This window comes from Nyctereutes procyonoides, unplaced genomic scaffold, assembly GCF_905146905.1.
Source record: "Nyctereutes procyonoides isolate TBG_1078 unplaced genomic scaffold, NYPRO_anot_genome, whole genome shotgun sequence".
In the NCBI taxonomy this organism is placed as follows: domain Eukaryota; kingdom Metazoa; phylum Chordata; class Mammalia; order Carnivora; family Canidae; genus Nyctereutes; species Nyctereutes procyonoides.
Genome location: NW_026575024.1, coordinates 15,154,572 through 15,167,546, shown reverse-complemented (window position 1 = coordinate 15,167,546; position 12,975 = coordinate 15,154,572). Strand labels below are relative to the sequence as shown.

General features: G+C 48.4%; 2 protein-coding genes across 2 annotated transcripts in view; both read left to right on the top strand.

Annotated features, from left to right (window-relative positions):
• SYS1 (SYS1 golgi trafficking protein) overlaps positions 1-7,822 on the top strand; it is a 37,250-nt gene extending 29,428 nt beyond the window's left edge. Inside the window, exon 4 of the mRNA XM_055343875.1 lies at positions 7,684-7,822. Coding sequence (XP_055199850.1) covers positions 7,684-7,690 — 7 coding nt within the window. The 3' untranslated portion in view covers positions 7,691-7,822. The remainder of the gene's footprint in view (positions 1-7,683) is intronic.
• Positions 7,692-10,144, top strand: DBNDD2 (dysbindin domain containing 2). The gene is made up of 3 exons (XM_055343851.1): positions 7,692-7,830; positions 8,029-8,166; positions 9,480-10,144. Exons 1-3 carry the CDS (start codon positions 7,692-7,694, stop codon positions 9,680-9,682), a joined length of 480 nt encoding a protein of 159 aa, XP_055199826.1. The 3' UTR covers positions 9,683-10,144.
• The last annotated feature ends 2,831 nt before the right edge of the window (positions 10,145-12,975 follow it).

Genomic DNA, 12,975 nt, shown 5'->3' with positions numbered 1-12,975 from the left:
CCCTGGGGGCTATTTTGGTGGCTGGTGGCTGCATTTCAATATTATTCAATTTCTAATTTCCTTTTGGACTTTGTCTTTGACTCATGGGTTATTGTGAAGCGTTGTATTTTATTTCCAAGTATTGGGGGCATTTCCCAGGTATCTTTGTTAGTTATATCTCAATTCTTGTATAGCCATATCAACATTTTGTATGATTTAAATTCTTTTACATTTGTTGAGGTTTGTTTTGTGGCCCAGAGTACAGTGTATCTTGGTGAATGTTTTATGTGCAGTTGAAAAAGATGTTTACTCTGTTATTGTTGGTTAAAGTGTGAATAATAAAAGTGTCAGTTGGAACAAGTCAGTTGATAGTGTTCAGGATTTCTATATCCTTCCTTCTTTGTCCTACTTGTTTTATTGATTACTGGGGCAGCAGTATCAAATTCTCTAACTGAAATATAGATTTTTCTCTTTCTATTTTAGGTCTATTGGCTTTTACTTCATCTATTTTTTAAAACTCTGTTATTAGATGTATTCACATTTATAATAGTTGAGTCTTCCTAGTGAATTGAACCTTTGATTGGTATGAATATCCCTCTTCATCACTGGCAACAGTCTTTTTAAAGTTTACATTTGTCTGGTATTAATTTTGCCACTCCAATTTGCTTTGACTCTATGGTGTATCGCATACGTGCTCGCTTCTGCTCGCTTCAGCAGTACATACATTATAATTGGTGTATCTCATTCCATTCACTTACTTTTAACCCATATATTTTGTTATAGTTAAATTGGGTTTCTTGTAGACAGCACATTATTGCCTTTTGCTTTACTTCCTTTCCTGTTCTACTAGTCTTTTAATTGGTTGTCTTTTCATTGACAGTTGGATTAAAATCTTATATATTGCTATTTGTTTTATATTTTCCATCTTTTGAAAATCATTTTTTCCTTTTTCTTTCTTACTTTGGATTAAATTACATTTTTTTTTTCAGGGAAAAACATCAACCCATTGATCACCAAAAATAAGACAATAAGACTTTTTTTTTATTGGAGTTCAATTTGCCAACATATAGCATATCACCCAGTGCTCATCCCATCAAGTGCCCCCCTCAGTGCCTGTCACCCAGTCACCCCCACCCCCGCCCACCTCCCTTTCCACCACCCCTTGTTCATTTCCCAGAGTTAGGAGTCTCTCATGTTCTGTCTCCCTCTCTGATATTTCCCACTCATTTTTTCTCCTTTCCCCTTTATTCCCTTTCACTATTTTTTATATTCCCCATTTGAATGAGACCATATAATGATTGTCCTCTGATTGACTGATTTCACTCAGCATAATACCCTCCAGTTCCATCCACCTCGAAGCAAATGAGTATTTGTCGTGTCTTATGGCTGAGCAATATCCCATTGTATACATAAACTACACTTCTTTATCCATTCATCTTTCGATGGACACCGAGGCTCCTTCCACAGTTTGGCTGTTGTGGACCTTGCTGCTATAAACATCGAGGTGCAGGTGTCCCGGCGTTTCACTGCATCTGTATCTTTGGGGTAAATCCCCAGCAGTGCAGCAGTGCAATTGCTGTGTGGTAGGGCAGATCTATTTTTAACTCTTTGAGGAACCTCCATACAGTTTTCCAGAGTGGCTGCACCAATTCACATTCTCACCAACAGTGCAAGAGGTTTCCCCTTTCTCCACATCCTTTCCAACATTTATTGTTTCCTGCCTTGCTAATTTTCCCCATTCTCACTGGTGTGAGGTGGTATCTCATTGTGGTTTTGATTTGTATTTCCCTGAAGGCAAGTGATGCGAAGCATTTTCTCATGTGCTTGTTGGCCAAGGACAATAAGACTTAATTGCACTTGATTGAAACAGTTTATTACTCATTGCACACCAAACAACATGAACATCAGCATCGATGTGTGTTTGTTGGTTCCTTTGGCCCCAAGTCCAACAACTGATATGGAGGTCCCAGATGCACAGCACATACAAAGTGGGTTTACACTTGGCTGGGGAAACAGTCCCAGAATTTTTACAGCAAGCAGTAAGCAAGCTTGACTTTGTTTGAGAAAGACACCATCTGATCTCTCAAGCTCTTTTAGCAATCAAAAATCCTGAGCAAGGGCCCAGGTGAAAGAGAAGTCAGATCCTTGCAATCTTGAGATAGTCAACAAGACACGTTGAACACAAAAGGCCCAGGGAGAATGTTTCCCAATATTTTTATTATCCCACTTTATCTCCACATTGGTTTGAATTATTTATACTTAAAAAAATTTTTTAACGGTTGCCCTTGCATTTACAATATATATCTTCAATTAATTGGGGTGCCTGGGTGGTTCACTCAATTAAATGTCTGCCTTCAGCTCTAGTGCTCTGGTCATGATCCTAGGGTCCTGGGATCCAGACCCTGCTCCTCAAAGAGCCTGCTTCTCCCACTCCCTCTGCCTGCTTCTCCTTGTCCCTCTACCTGCCACTTCCTCTGCTTGTGCTCATGTGCTCTCTCTTTCTCTGTCAAATAAATAAATAAAAATCTTTAAAAGTATATATAGGTAAATGTATACATATACCTATATATATATCTTCAATTAATCAAAGTCAACCTTCAAATAATGTTATATCACTTCTTATACAGCAGAGGATCCTTCGACAGTATATTTCCAATTACTTATCCCATCATTTTGACTATTGTTATCATTACACATTTTACTTTTATATATGCTAGCTATCCACAAAATATTGCTACTTTTAAAAGTTGAAGTGTAGTGACATACAATTTTATATTAGTTTCAGATATACAACATAGCCACCCGACAATTATGCACATTACTAAATGCTCAACACAGTAAGTGTACTTACCATCTGTCATCACATAAAGCTTTTTTTTTTTACATAAAGCTATTTACTATATATTCCCTGTGCTGCACTTTACATCCCCATGACTTCTAAAGCCAAAGAGTAGTGTATTGCAACTCTTTTGCTTTATTCAGTTGTCTTTTAAGGTGATTAAAACCAAAAATGTTATATCTACCTTTATTCTGTCCATTTCTAGGGATCTTTACTTCTCTGTGTAGATCTTTTTGAGGCAGAAAGAATATGATACCAGAAAGAAATGTAGATCTGCATAATGAAACGAACTGTTTTTACCTGTCTGCATGGAGGCCTCGTCACAAGTGTGCCATTGCCTGCGTCCCATTTCTTCTTGAGGGCTCCTGGCCTCCTTTGGAATTCAGGTTAATTGGTTGCTCTCCAACCTTAGCTCTCTGATGGGTTTGACAAAAGTTGTAATTTTATAGACTACCTGACAATTTTTCAATATTGTTCTTAAATTTAAAAAAAAGCACTCAGTAAAGTGGATTTTTTTCAAAAAAAAAAGCTCTTCCTAGCTTTCTGTGTCCTGGATGGAAGCCAGAAGTCTCAGCCATCTACTTTTCCATGGCTCCTTTCATTTCTTTTTGCCATCTGCTCTTGGGGATGCTGCCTGGGTCTTTCCCTTGGCCAATACCCTTCCAGCTTTGCCCCCTGAATTATATCTAGCTTAGATGCTCTTCCCTTTCTACCCCTTCATGTGACAACTATCTGGCAAAGAGAAGGGACGGAGGTTCCAGATCTGTCACCATATTAGGAACAGGTCAAAACAATCCATAGAGTTCAAAGTTCCTAGGGATAAGCCTGGAAAAGGGAGAAGTAGCTTTGGGAGCTGAGCTCTCATCCAACATACTCCTGAGTTGGCCTCATTCCCCTGTGCGAGGAAATGGGACCAAGTATCTACTTCATCCATTAATGAGGAATAAGACTCAAACTGACCAGACATTTCTTAGAAGTTGAAAACTGCAACAGGACGGAAGGGGAACAGCCTGGGAGCAGTGGTTACAAGCACAGTCTCTGAAAGCAGCCCATGTGGATGTGAATTCCATCGCTTACTTGCTGTATGGCCTTGGACAAGCCTCCTTACCTCTCTGTCTCTGAGTTTCTGTATCTGTAAAATGGAAATAATAATAGTACTTACCTCACAAGGTTGTTAAGAGGATTAAAAGAGTTAATATAGGCAAAACACTTATAATAGCAACAGATATATAATAAGCCCTGTGGAAGTATTAACTATTAAGGTATACTTCCTATAATTTCAGAAATTCATGGAAGAAAGCACTATCCTCCCTTTCTCAGAACCCATTACAATCAAAACACCTACTGTTTATTGAGCATCTCCAAAGCGCCCATTCCTGTACTAAGCATTTTATATGAATTATCTCATAAGTGGTAGGGATTAATTATTCCTACCTAATAAGCAGGGAAATCAAGGAACAGAGAAATTAAGTATTTACACAGCTGGCTAGATGCAGAGCTAGGTTTGCAACCCAGGAGGGTCTGAACCACCACACCCATGCTCTTAACTACTTGCCTCCCACGAACTAGTTTCCTTGCTTATAAAATAGTGGGAAAGCTGCTTGCTGTATTTCTCTCCTAGGGTTGTTTTGCGATCCCATTAACAAAAGAAGCAGCGCTTTGGGTATTTGTACAGTACTGGTCCCCTGACAGGGAAACCTGAATGTGTCATGACTCCATCCCTTTGTACATGCCCTTCCCCCCTCTTCTCTGCTTGTTGAACTCATTTTTTCAAGATTAGGCTCAGATATCAGCATCTAGATTTTATTCTAACAATGGAAGGATTCAAGCAGGGGGTGGTGTTTGGAACACAAACCCGCGTTTTGAAATGGTGGCTGACTTCGGTGTGTTGGGGGAGAGGGGGAGGACGAGCGGGGATGGAGTGTAGCAGGGCCAGAGTGAGTTCAGGAAAACCAGATAGAAGGCTACAAGTGGAGGAGCCAAGGGAGAGATGGTGGTGGAAAAGGAGAGGAATGGTGGATTGAAGTTATTTAGGAAAGAGAATCGACAGGGAATGGAGGTGAATTTAGCGCAGCACAGGGAGGTGCCAAGGATGACTCCTAGTTCCTGGCTTGCTCGCAGATGTTTGTTGAGTGAATGAATGAATGACCCTATGGAATAAGTCATACACTCCCAACCCCGTCCTGTTCCCGCTGCTTCTGGAGCTGCGAGCACGAAGGGATAGGTGGGAGGGAGGAGGAAAAGAGTGGGTACAGAATCTCAGTCCAGGAGCTGCCAGATTGGACACTTCTGGCGCTGGTCTGAGCAGGAGGCGCGGCGAGTGGGGCAAGAGTTTCCTCCGTCCGCCGGCAGTTTGAGCCTCGCCCCTCCACCCCCGCCAACCTGGACGCGGCAGCGCCCCTGTTCGCGCCCTGGAGAACTTGGCTCCCCGCCGGCGTCTCGGGGCGCGGCGCAGAGGCCCACCCCTGCTGCCCGGACCCGCCCCGCCCGGCGCCCACCCCGCCCAGTGCGCTGGAAGGCTGGGCGGTGGCTCAGTCCGGTCCCGGAGCCAGAAACCCGGGCTGCCGGGTGAGTCCCGGGGTCAGGGGGCCCTCCGCCGCGGCGCACCTGCCCTGATGCGCGGCAGCGGGTCAGTGCCCTCCTCGCCCTGGCCGGTTCCCTTCCCCGCCTGCGCCTGCTCGCCCAGGGTGCGGGTGCGGGTGCGGGTGCGTTGCGCCGGGGCTGCCCGGGAGTCGCGAGCAGCAAGTGCGCCTCGGTCCAAGAGCACGCGTGTGTCCCCCCAGCCGGGCTGCGGCGCCCAGGGCGGCGCAGCAAGTGGATGTGAGCGTGCGGAGCCGAGCGCCCCGGCGGCTGGCGGAGGGACGAGCGCGGCCAGCTGCGGAGCGAGGATGCGCGCCGGGAACTTTTCGCCCGGCCTGCAAGTGCGAGCGGCCGCGCCCGAGGGGGCTCCCCGAGGCGGCCGGGAGGGAGGCGGGCGCGGGTGCCCGTCGCCGCCCCTCCCCCACTTCCGCCGCCCGACGCTTCCTCGTTCCCGGCTCCCAGGGCCTGGCGGTCCCGCGGGAGCCCCGGCGGCGCAGCCCCACCCCGGCCGGCGCGGCTCGCTCCCACGCCCCCGGGGCTGTCTCGCCGGAGCCGAGCGATCGAGGCTGCGGGGGCGCAGGGCGCTGCAGGTAGGGGCTCGGCGCGGGGGCTCAGAGGCGGCGGGCGGGCCAGGGCCGGGGGCCGGCCGCACGAGTCGGACGCCCGCGGCCCTCGACCGCCTCCTCCCCCCACCGGCGGGCGCGCCCGGGCCCTTTTTAGGGAATTTTCTTGTTCCCGCGGACTCCAGGGCGGGTGGGGCGGAGACTGGCGGGGCGCGCTGCATTTCACGGCCACCCTCCTCCCCCCGGGCTCCCCCGACCTCGTCTCCCTTATCCTAGCACCTTTGGTCGCGTAAACAACTCCCTTCCTCTCCCCAGACCCGGCTCCGCTGCCCCCTGGGGACAGCCTCTCAGGTCTCGGGAGATGGATGGGGTTAGGGAGAGGGGGCGTCCTGGCGTCCCCCGCCCGTGGGCGCCCCCACCCTCGATCTCTCCCTTCCCCGCTCCCCTCTCGGCGGCGGAGCAGACGGCCCCAGGGGCCCGGGGTATTTTTAGCGCTGTGACCTGGGCGGCAGCTCGGAGAGCCTTTCCCAGGAATCGGCGTCAGCGCCTCCCTGCCCCCGCTGCCAGCCGGCGGCCACCCAGTCTCCGCACACCGCCTTTGGCCCACTTGGGTTTGAGCCCCTCGAAGCCCGCAGCAGCGCGGGTGGAGCTGCCCGGGGTCTCCTGACACTTGAGTCCAGATGAAGCGCGGGAGGCAGGCTACGGAGGTTGACGAGCTGGTCCTCAAGCCAGATACTCCCTTGCCTCCGGTGATGGGCTCCTCCGCTGACAGGAAGGAGATGGAGTGAATGCGAGTGGATGTTTAGGGCCTGGGCCGGCCCAGAGCTCTGGTGTTCTGGAAAGCTCTCAGCACCGGGGACCGCCTGGGGTGGGGGGTGGGGGACTGGACTGAATTGGACCCAAGACTCGCCGGCCCAGTTGCTTGCTACTCATTGACTATGGGGATATAAGGCTGAGATGTGTCAAAGAGGTGCTCAAAAAGAGCTGGGGAGTGCGGAGAAGAGAGGTGGGGGGGGCCTCTAAATAGCACACTCTCCCAGCTTTACATTTTACAGAGCGCCTGAACCAACAGCTGCTGGGTTGTGTTTGAGGCAGGTAGGACTATTCAGTCATTTTCAGATGGGAAGGTTGAGGCTGGAAAGATGATTTCCTTAGGGGCAGAGCCAAGTCTGGAAGTCAGGTCTGCAACTTCAGAGCAGGGTTTGGAGGGGATGGTGGTGAAGGGGTGTGTGGGGGAGAAGGGAGTGCTTTAGTCTTTGTCTGGGTTTTGAAGGCTGGGCATGAACCAGAGTTGCAGCACTGGAGCAAGATAATCTTCCACCCTGAGATCCCCATCCCACTGTCTTCCATAGCCTTCTGAGGGGAGCCTGGGTCCATTAAAAGTGCCTTGCTCATTTGGACTGGACCAATCCCTGCAACTCCTCTCACAAGGGCATGATACTGAGACTTGGCTATTGGCTCTGTTCTCTGAATACAGAGGAGCTGCTTTTGCGGTGCCTGGAACCAGCATCCCCTTTGTGGGGCCAGGGTCAGCCCTGCCTCTCAATGAGACGTGAAGTTTGTGGTAATGGATTCTGCGTCAAAGAAGAGAAGGAGGTAGCCCAGTCCAGAGGTGTCCAGGCTGTAACACCGGGATGCTGGCTACAGAGGGGTTCCCCAAGTTCAGGCCCCCATTGTAGTCCCTCTCAACTTCATAGCCATCCTTGCTCTTCTGTCTTCCAGGAGCTGACATGGACCCAAATCCTCGGGGAGCCCTGGAGCGCCAGCAGCTCCGCCTTCGGGAGCGGCAGAAATTCTTCGAGGAAATTTTACAGCCGGAGACAGAGTTTGTCTTCCCCCTGTCCCACCTGCATCTCGAGTCACAGAGACGTAAGCTCTGAGTCCTGGGGAGAGGGACTGGGGCAAGGGTGGGGGGTGGGTAGGTCATATAGGTCTTGAATCATGGGAGCCTCTTCCTCTTGTTTTTTGGGCCCTCGAAACGTCTATCTCTAGACCTGACACACGTCTCTAACCATCCTAGGGGCTCTGGCTTGTGTCCTCCTGACTTGCCCCCTTCTTGATCTGCAGCCCCCATAGGTAGTATCTCATCCATGGAAGTGAACGTGGATGCACTGGAACAGGTAGAACTTATTGACCTTGGAGACCAGGATGGAGCAGATGTGTTCTTGCCTTGTGAAGACCCTCCGCCAGCCTCCCAGACATCTGGTATGCCCCTTGGCTTTGGGGACTTGGGCATGAGTTAGCCAGAACTGGTGTCAGGCTCTGAAGTGAGGCTGCAAGGCAGGGCTGCGGAAGTATACATGTGGCGGCTGGAAGTGGGTGTTTCTACCAATGAAACAGCTGTCTGTTCTGATTTTAGGGAAGTTGACCCTAAGGGAAACTGGGTGACAGATCGCCAATCTAAGATTCTGGGATGTCCCAACCCCTTAGCCTTTGTTAATTTTGCCTTTTGTGAAATTAATGTAATTAATTCATATAATTGAAATAACATAAAATATGGTTTTTGTATTAGATAAGCCATTTTAGTCATCTTCATATGAATATTTACTCAACATGTTTTTTTTTTTTTTAGGTTGCTAATACTGTGCTTAGTTACCTCAATCCCTAAAATGTCCTATTAGGGCAGGCAGTATTATCCTGGTTTTATAAAGGAGGAAATTAGACTCAGAAGTTGTTACATAGCCAGAAAGTGGAAGAGCTGGGTTCAAACCATGGCTTTCTTATTCCAAAGCCCATATACTTAGCTTATTAATATTTTCTTATTTAAAGCTACTGCTATTTATTAATGGCCTACTGCATACCAGATATTTTTTTTTAAAGATTTTATTTATTTATTCATGAGAGACACAGAGAGAGAGACAGAGACACAGGCGAGGGAGAAGCAGGCTCCATGCAGGGAGCCTGATGTGGGACTCAATCCCAGGACTCCGGTTCATGCCCCAAGCTGAAGGCTGATGCTCAACCACCACCCAGGCGCCCCATACCAGACATTTTATAAGCAGTCCTCGATTTCATCTTCAAAACCCCTTCTGGAATGTAGGTGCATATCCCATTTTTAGAGAAGATCGGCCCTTGAGGGGGAAAATGACTTGCCCAAAGCAACTCAGTAGCAAGTAAGTGACATAGATAGATCTTGAACTCTTGAATTGATTGACCTGACTCCAGGACCCAGACATGGTGTTGGGAAGTGGAAAGAACTGGAAGTCAGGAGACCTGGCTTTTTTTTTTTTTAATTTATTCATGAGAGACATGGAGAGAGGCAGAGACATAGGCAGAGGAAGAAGTAGGCTCCCTGTGGGGATCCCAATGCGGGACTGGATCCCAGGACACTGGGATCACTCCCTGGGCAGAAGGCAGATGCGTAACCACTGAGTCAACCAGGCATCCTGAGACCTGGCTCTTTGTAAACTAGCTCAGTTACTGGTCACTCCCCTACCCTTCTCTGGGCTTCAGCCTCTTCTGGCCAGAGGGTCTCTGAGAGTCCCCTGAAGCCCTGACCAACTCTTCTTTCGGGGCAGGGCTGGATGACCATCCGGAGGAGCTGAGCCTGCCAGTGCCTACGCCAGACAGGACTGCCTCCCGTACCTCTTCCTCATCTTCCGATGACTCCACCAACCTGCACAGCCCAAATCCCAGCGATGGTGGAGCAGACACGCCCTTGGCACAATCTGATGAGGAGGACGGGGCTGATGGAGGGGCAGAGCCTGGAGCTTGCAGCTAGCGGTGGGCCTACATCTACAGACTGGTGGAGCTGGCTCTTCTCCACAGGAGACCCTAGGCCCACTTCAGAGAAGACCAGACTCTTTATTTGCAGTAGGCACCAGGGGGGCGCAAGGATGGTGGGATGGCGTACCTCTCTGGGAATTAACCCTCCTGCTTTCCTGCTAACCTTTTCCTGCTACAACCCTCCCACCAGTTTTTGGCTTACTCCTGAGGTAGGGCTTACAGGCAAGGAGATGGAAGGTGAGGTAGGATAAGATGCTGCTGCTTTTCTTAGCACCCTTCCCTCCCCCAGACTCTGCTGTAGTCTTCCAGTTGAGGCTTCTAAACCCGTGTTTCTAAGTGGATGTGAACTCCTTAGCACTCCCTGTGCAGTGGTAGGTACTTCAGCCATCCTGCTCGCCTATGTCCTGTTTGGGAACAGGACACAGTATAAATAATAAACAAATAATCATATACCAACCATTCCCCTTCATGTGTTATACTGCAGAGGTCTCAGACCCATTATATCTGACCAACACTGTACCCCAGCCCCATCTCTTGTGTGCTCCCTCTCTTTAGAAAATAGTTCTTGAACATGTATGCTAGGCATTTGGGATATAATTCTGAGTAAGACAGGCCATGTCCCTGCCTTCAGGAGTTTACTGTCTCTGGAAGAGAAAATCAAGTAAATGCCACGGTTCATGGTGTAATAAGTAGCATGATGAGCAACGACTCTGGTGTCAGAAAATAGCTCATCTAGCCACCGAAGAACTGATTTTTAAGCTGAGATCAGAGGCTGAGTAGGAGTTTGCCAAGTGGGGGCTGTAATCCAAGCAGAAAGAGCAGCTTGGGAAGATTTTATATGGAGAGAAATAGCTCTGAGGAACTGAGAAACATTCAGCTGGGCACAAGTGTTGAATTGGAGAAGGAGAGGAAGGTGCAAGAAGGAAGAGTGACAGAGGTTAGTCATGAAAGACTTTGGAGCCTGTATCAAGTTTCAATTCAGCTGCTAGTAAAAGGGCAGAGACTTAAGATACAAATGTATTCCTTCATATAAAAGAAGTCCAGGGCAATGTGGCTGCTCCAAAGTTATTAGACACCGGAGTCCTTTTTGGCTCTTTTTTGCTCAGCCATCCCAGCTACGTGCCTTGAATTCTCAGTGATAGCTGCTGTCTGAGATGGCCCTTGGAGCCCGGCCATCATGTCCTTGAAACTGGCAGAAAGTGGGAAAAGAAACTGAGGACGGGCAAAGCACAGCCTCCTATTTCCACGTTGGAAAGCATTCTTGGAAGTTCTAACAAGTGGCGTCCACTTTCATCTCATTGACCAGAGCTTGCTAACACAACAAATGTTTCACTTATAGATATTTCATAGACATGGGGACACAACATTATCTGGAAGAAAGAAAATTCTGGCCTTTGGAAAAACAATAACCTTTTCAAGTCACTGAATTACCAGTGCATCTGATTTTTGAACTACCTTTCAAACCTCTCAGAAGCACCGTGGCTACTGGAGAGGCCAGGATAGGCCTTTAGTAGGGCACACTGCTATCTTGATAAAATCAGGGTAATGTTTCTAAGGAACAAGAAGACATTAGTCTTTGGGTAGGTAACTAGTAGTTTTTGTGTTAGAGGCCACATTAATGAATCTGAACTTTATGGGGAGTAATGAAGGATTACAAGTGGTTGGATTTGTTTGTTAAAAAGGTAATTCTGGCCAGTGTAGAGAATATACTGGAGGAGGACAGACATCTAACAAAAAGATAATGGTAGTGATCAGCTTGACTGGGTGGAGGCAGGGTATAAAAAATAAATGACATTCATTCAACAAATATTTATTGAATGTCAGTGTTTAACGTGTAAGACACTGAAGATGGAATGTAGAGCAGAAAAAAAAAAGACACAGTGCTGCTTTTATGGGAGTCTAGTCTAGTGGGGGCCCAGATGTAAAACTGCATCTAGTTTTACATCTGGAAAGTTCTAGGAAGAGGTTAATAGCCTATTAAGAGCAGTCAGGGGAGTGGGGGGCATTTCTTTGAGGAAGTGGCATCTGAGCTGAGGCCTAAAGGATAATTAGGAGTCAACTAGAGGGGAGTGAAGGGAGCAAGGTGAGAACCTCCTCAGTGGAGTGCTGACTGGAAAGCACCAGAGTGGATGCCTGGGATCCAGGAGGTGATAGGTGATTGTTGATCACTGCCACATACTACATAGTGGGTAACAGGACTAGGGTGGAGGTGGATGGGATATAAAGGTGGAAGGAATGAAGAGATATTTAGGAGACAGATTCCAAAAGATTTGAGCAGTAGGTGAGAGAGGAAGAGGTCAAGGGTGCCACAATTGTTTCTCCCTTGCAATAGGATGATATAGAGGGTTATTCACCCAGATGGAGAGTGTAGGGAAGAACCAGGTTTGGAGAGAAGGTCATAAATTTGTTTTTGGCCACGGTGAGCTTGAGGTGCTTTCAAGACCTGTGGGAGGATATGTTGGGTACGCAATCGGACCCATCAGTGTTGGATTTAGAGAGGATTAGGCTGGGAAGATAAATAGAGATACCACTGTGTAGGTGGTAAGTGAGTGAATGTGCTCAGGGAGAGAAGGGGAGTGGAAGGAGTAAGGAGGGTTCTAGGACCCAGCCATAAGGGGCATCAAGTCATTTCTCACATCAGAAGAAATAAGCCCCTCCACCTCCCTTCAGACATCAAAGCCACCCATGGGATCAGTGGCCTTCAGCCTAAATCCCAAAGCTCTTTGTACTATCCAGGCTGAGTGAGTGACGGGCCTGCAGTCTTCCCATGGTACCAGCCTGCTTTCACCCCTGCAGGAGACCATTGTAAGTGACAGCCCTTAAGTGCTTTTTCCCAGCGCTAGCGAGAAACTTGTGGGAGTTTTGTGTTCCTTTTGTCTAAAAGCCTCTGTGTCCAAGTTGAGATCATCTACTAAACTGGGCTGGGGCTAGTCTCATGTGAAATTTTCCAGTTTTTCTGGATTGCTTATGACTTTGCTGCACACAAAAGATATGGTCTCTGTCCTTTTGGTCTCTGTCTTCCTTTGGAGTAGCAAAGCTCAACCACCTGACTGTGGCTGATCCTTCTCCTGGGCTGCAGCCTGTGAGCTCTATGGCTCTGCTATACAAGGCTTCTCAGCTCCCAGGATCACCCTGCTCCCTCCAGGGCAAATGATGGGAAGCTAGACTAACTTGGTTGCTGTCAGTATGTCAAGAAATCTCTTAGTACTCCAAGCAAGTGATGCTAAGATTTGTGGGGTTTGGGGCAGGGAGCCTGCCTGGGGACAAGGGATCTCTAGTCTTCCAGAG

Bases quoted from the DNA above. Each gene is read 5' to 3' on its own strand.
- DBNDD2 (XM_055343851.1), top strand. From the start codon at position 7,692: ATGGACCCAAATCCTCGGGGAGCCCTGGAGCGCCAGCAGCTCCGCCTT. The intron at 7,831-8,028 runs GTAAGCTCTGAG...CTTGATCTGCAG, and splicing joins GCATCTCGAGTCACAGAGAC to CCCCCATAGGTAGTATCTCA. The intron at 8,167-9,479 runs GTATGCCCCTTG...CTTTCGGGGCAG, and splicing joins GCCAGCCTCCCAGACATCTG to GGCTGGATGACCATCCGGAG.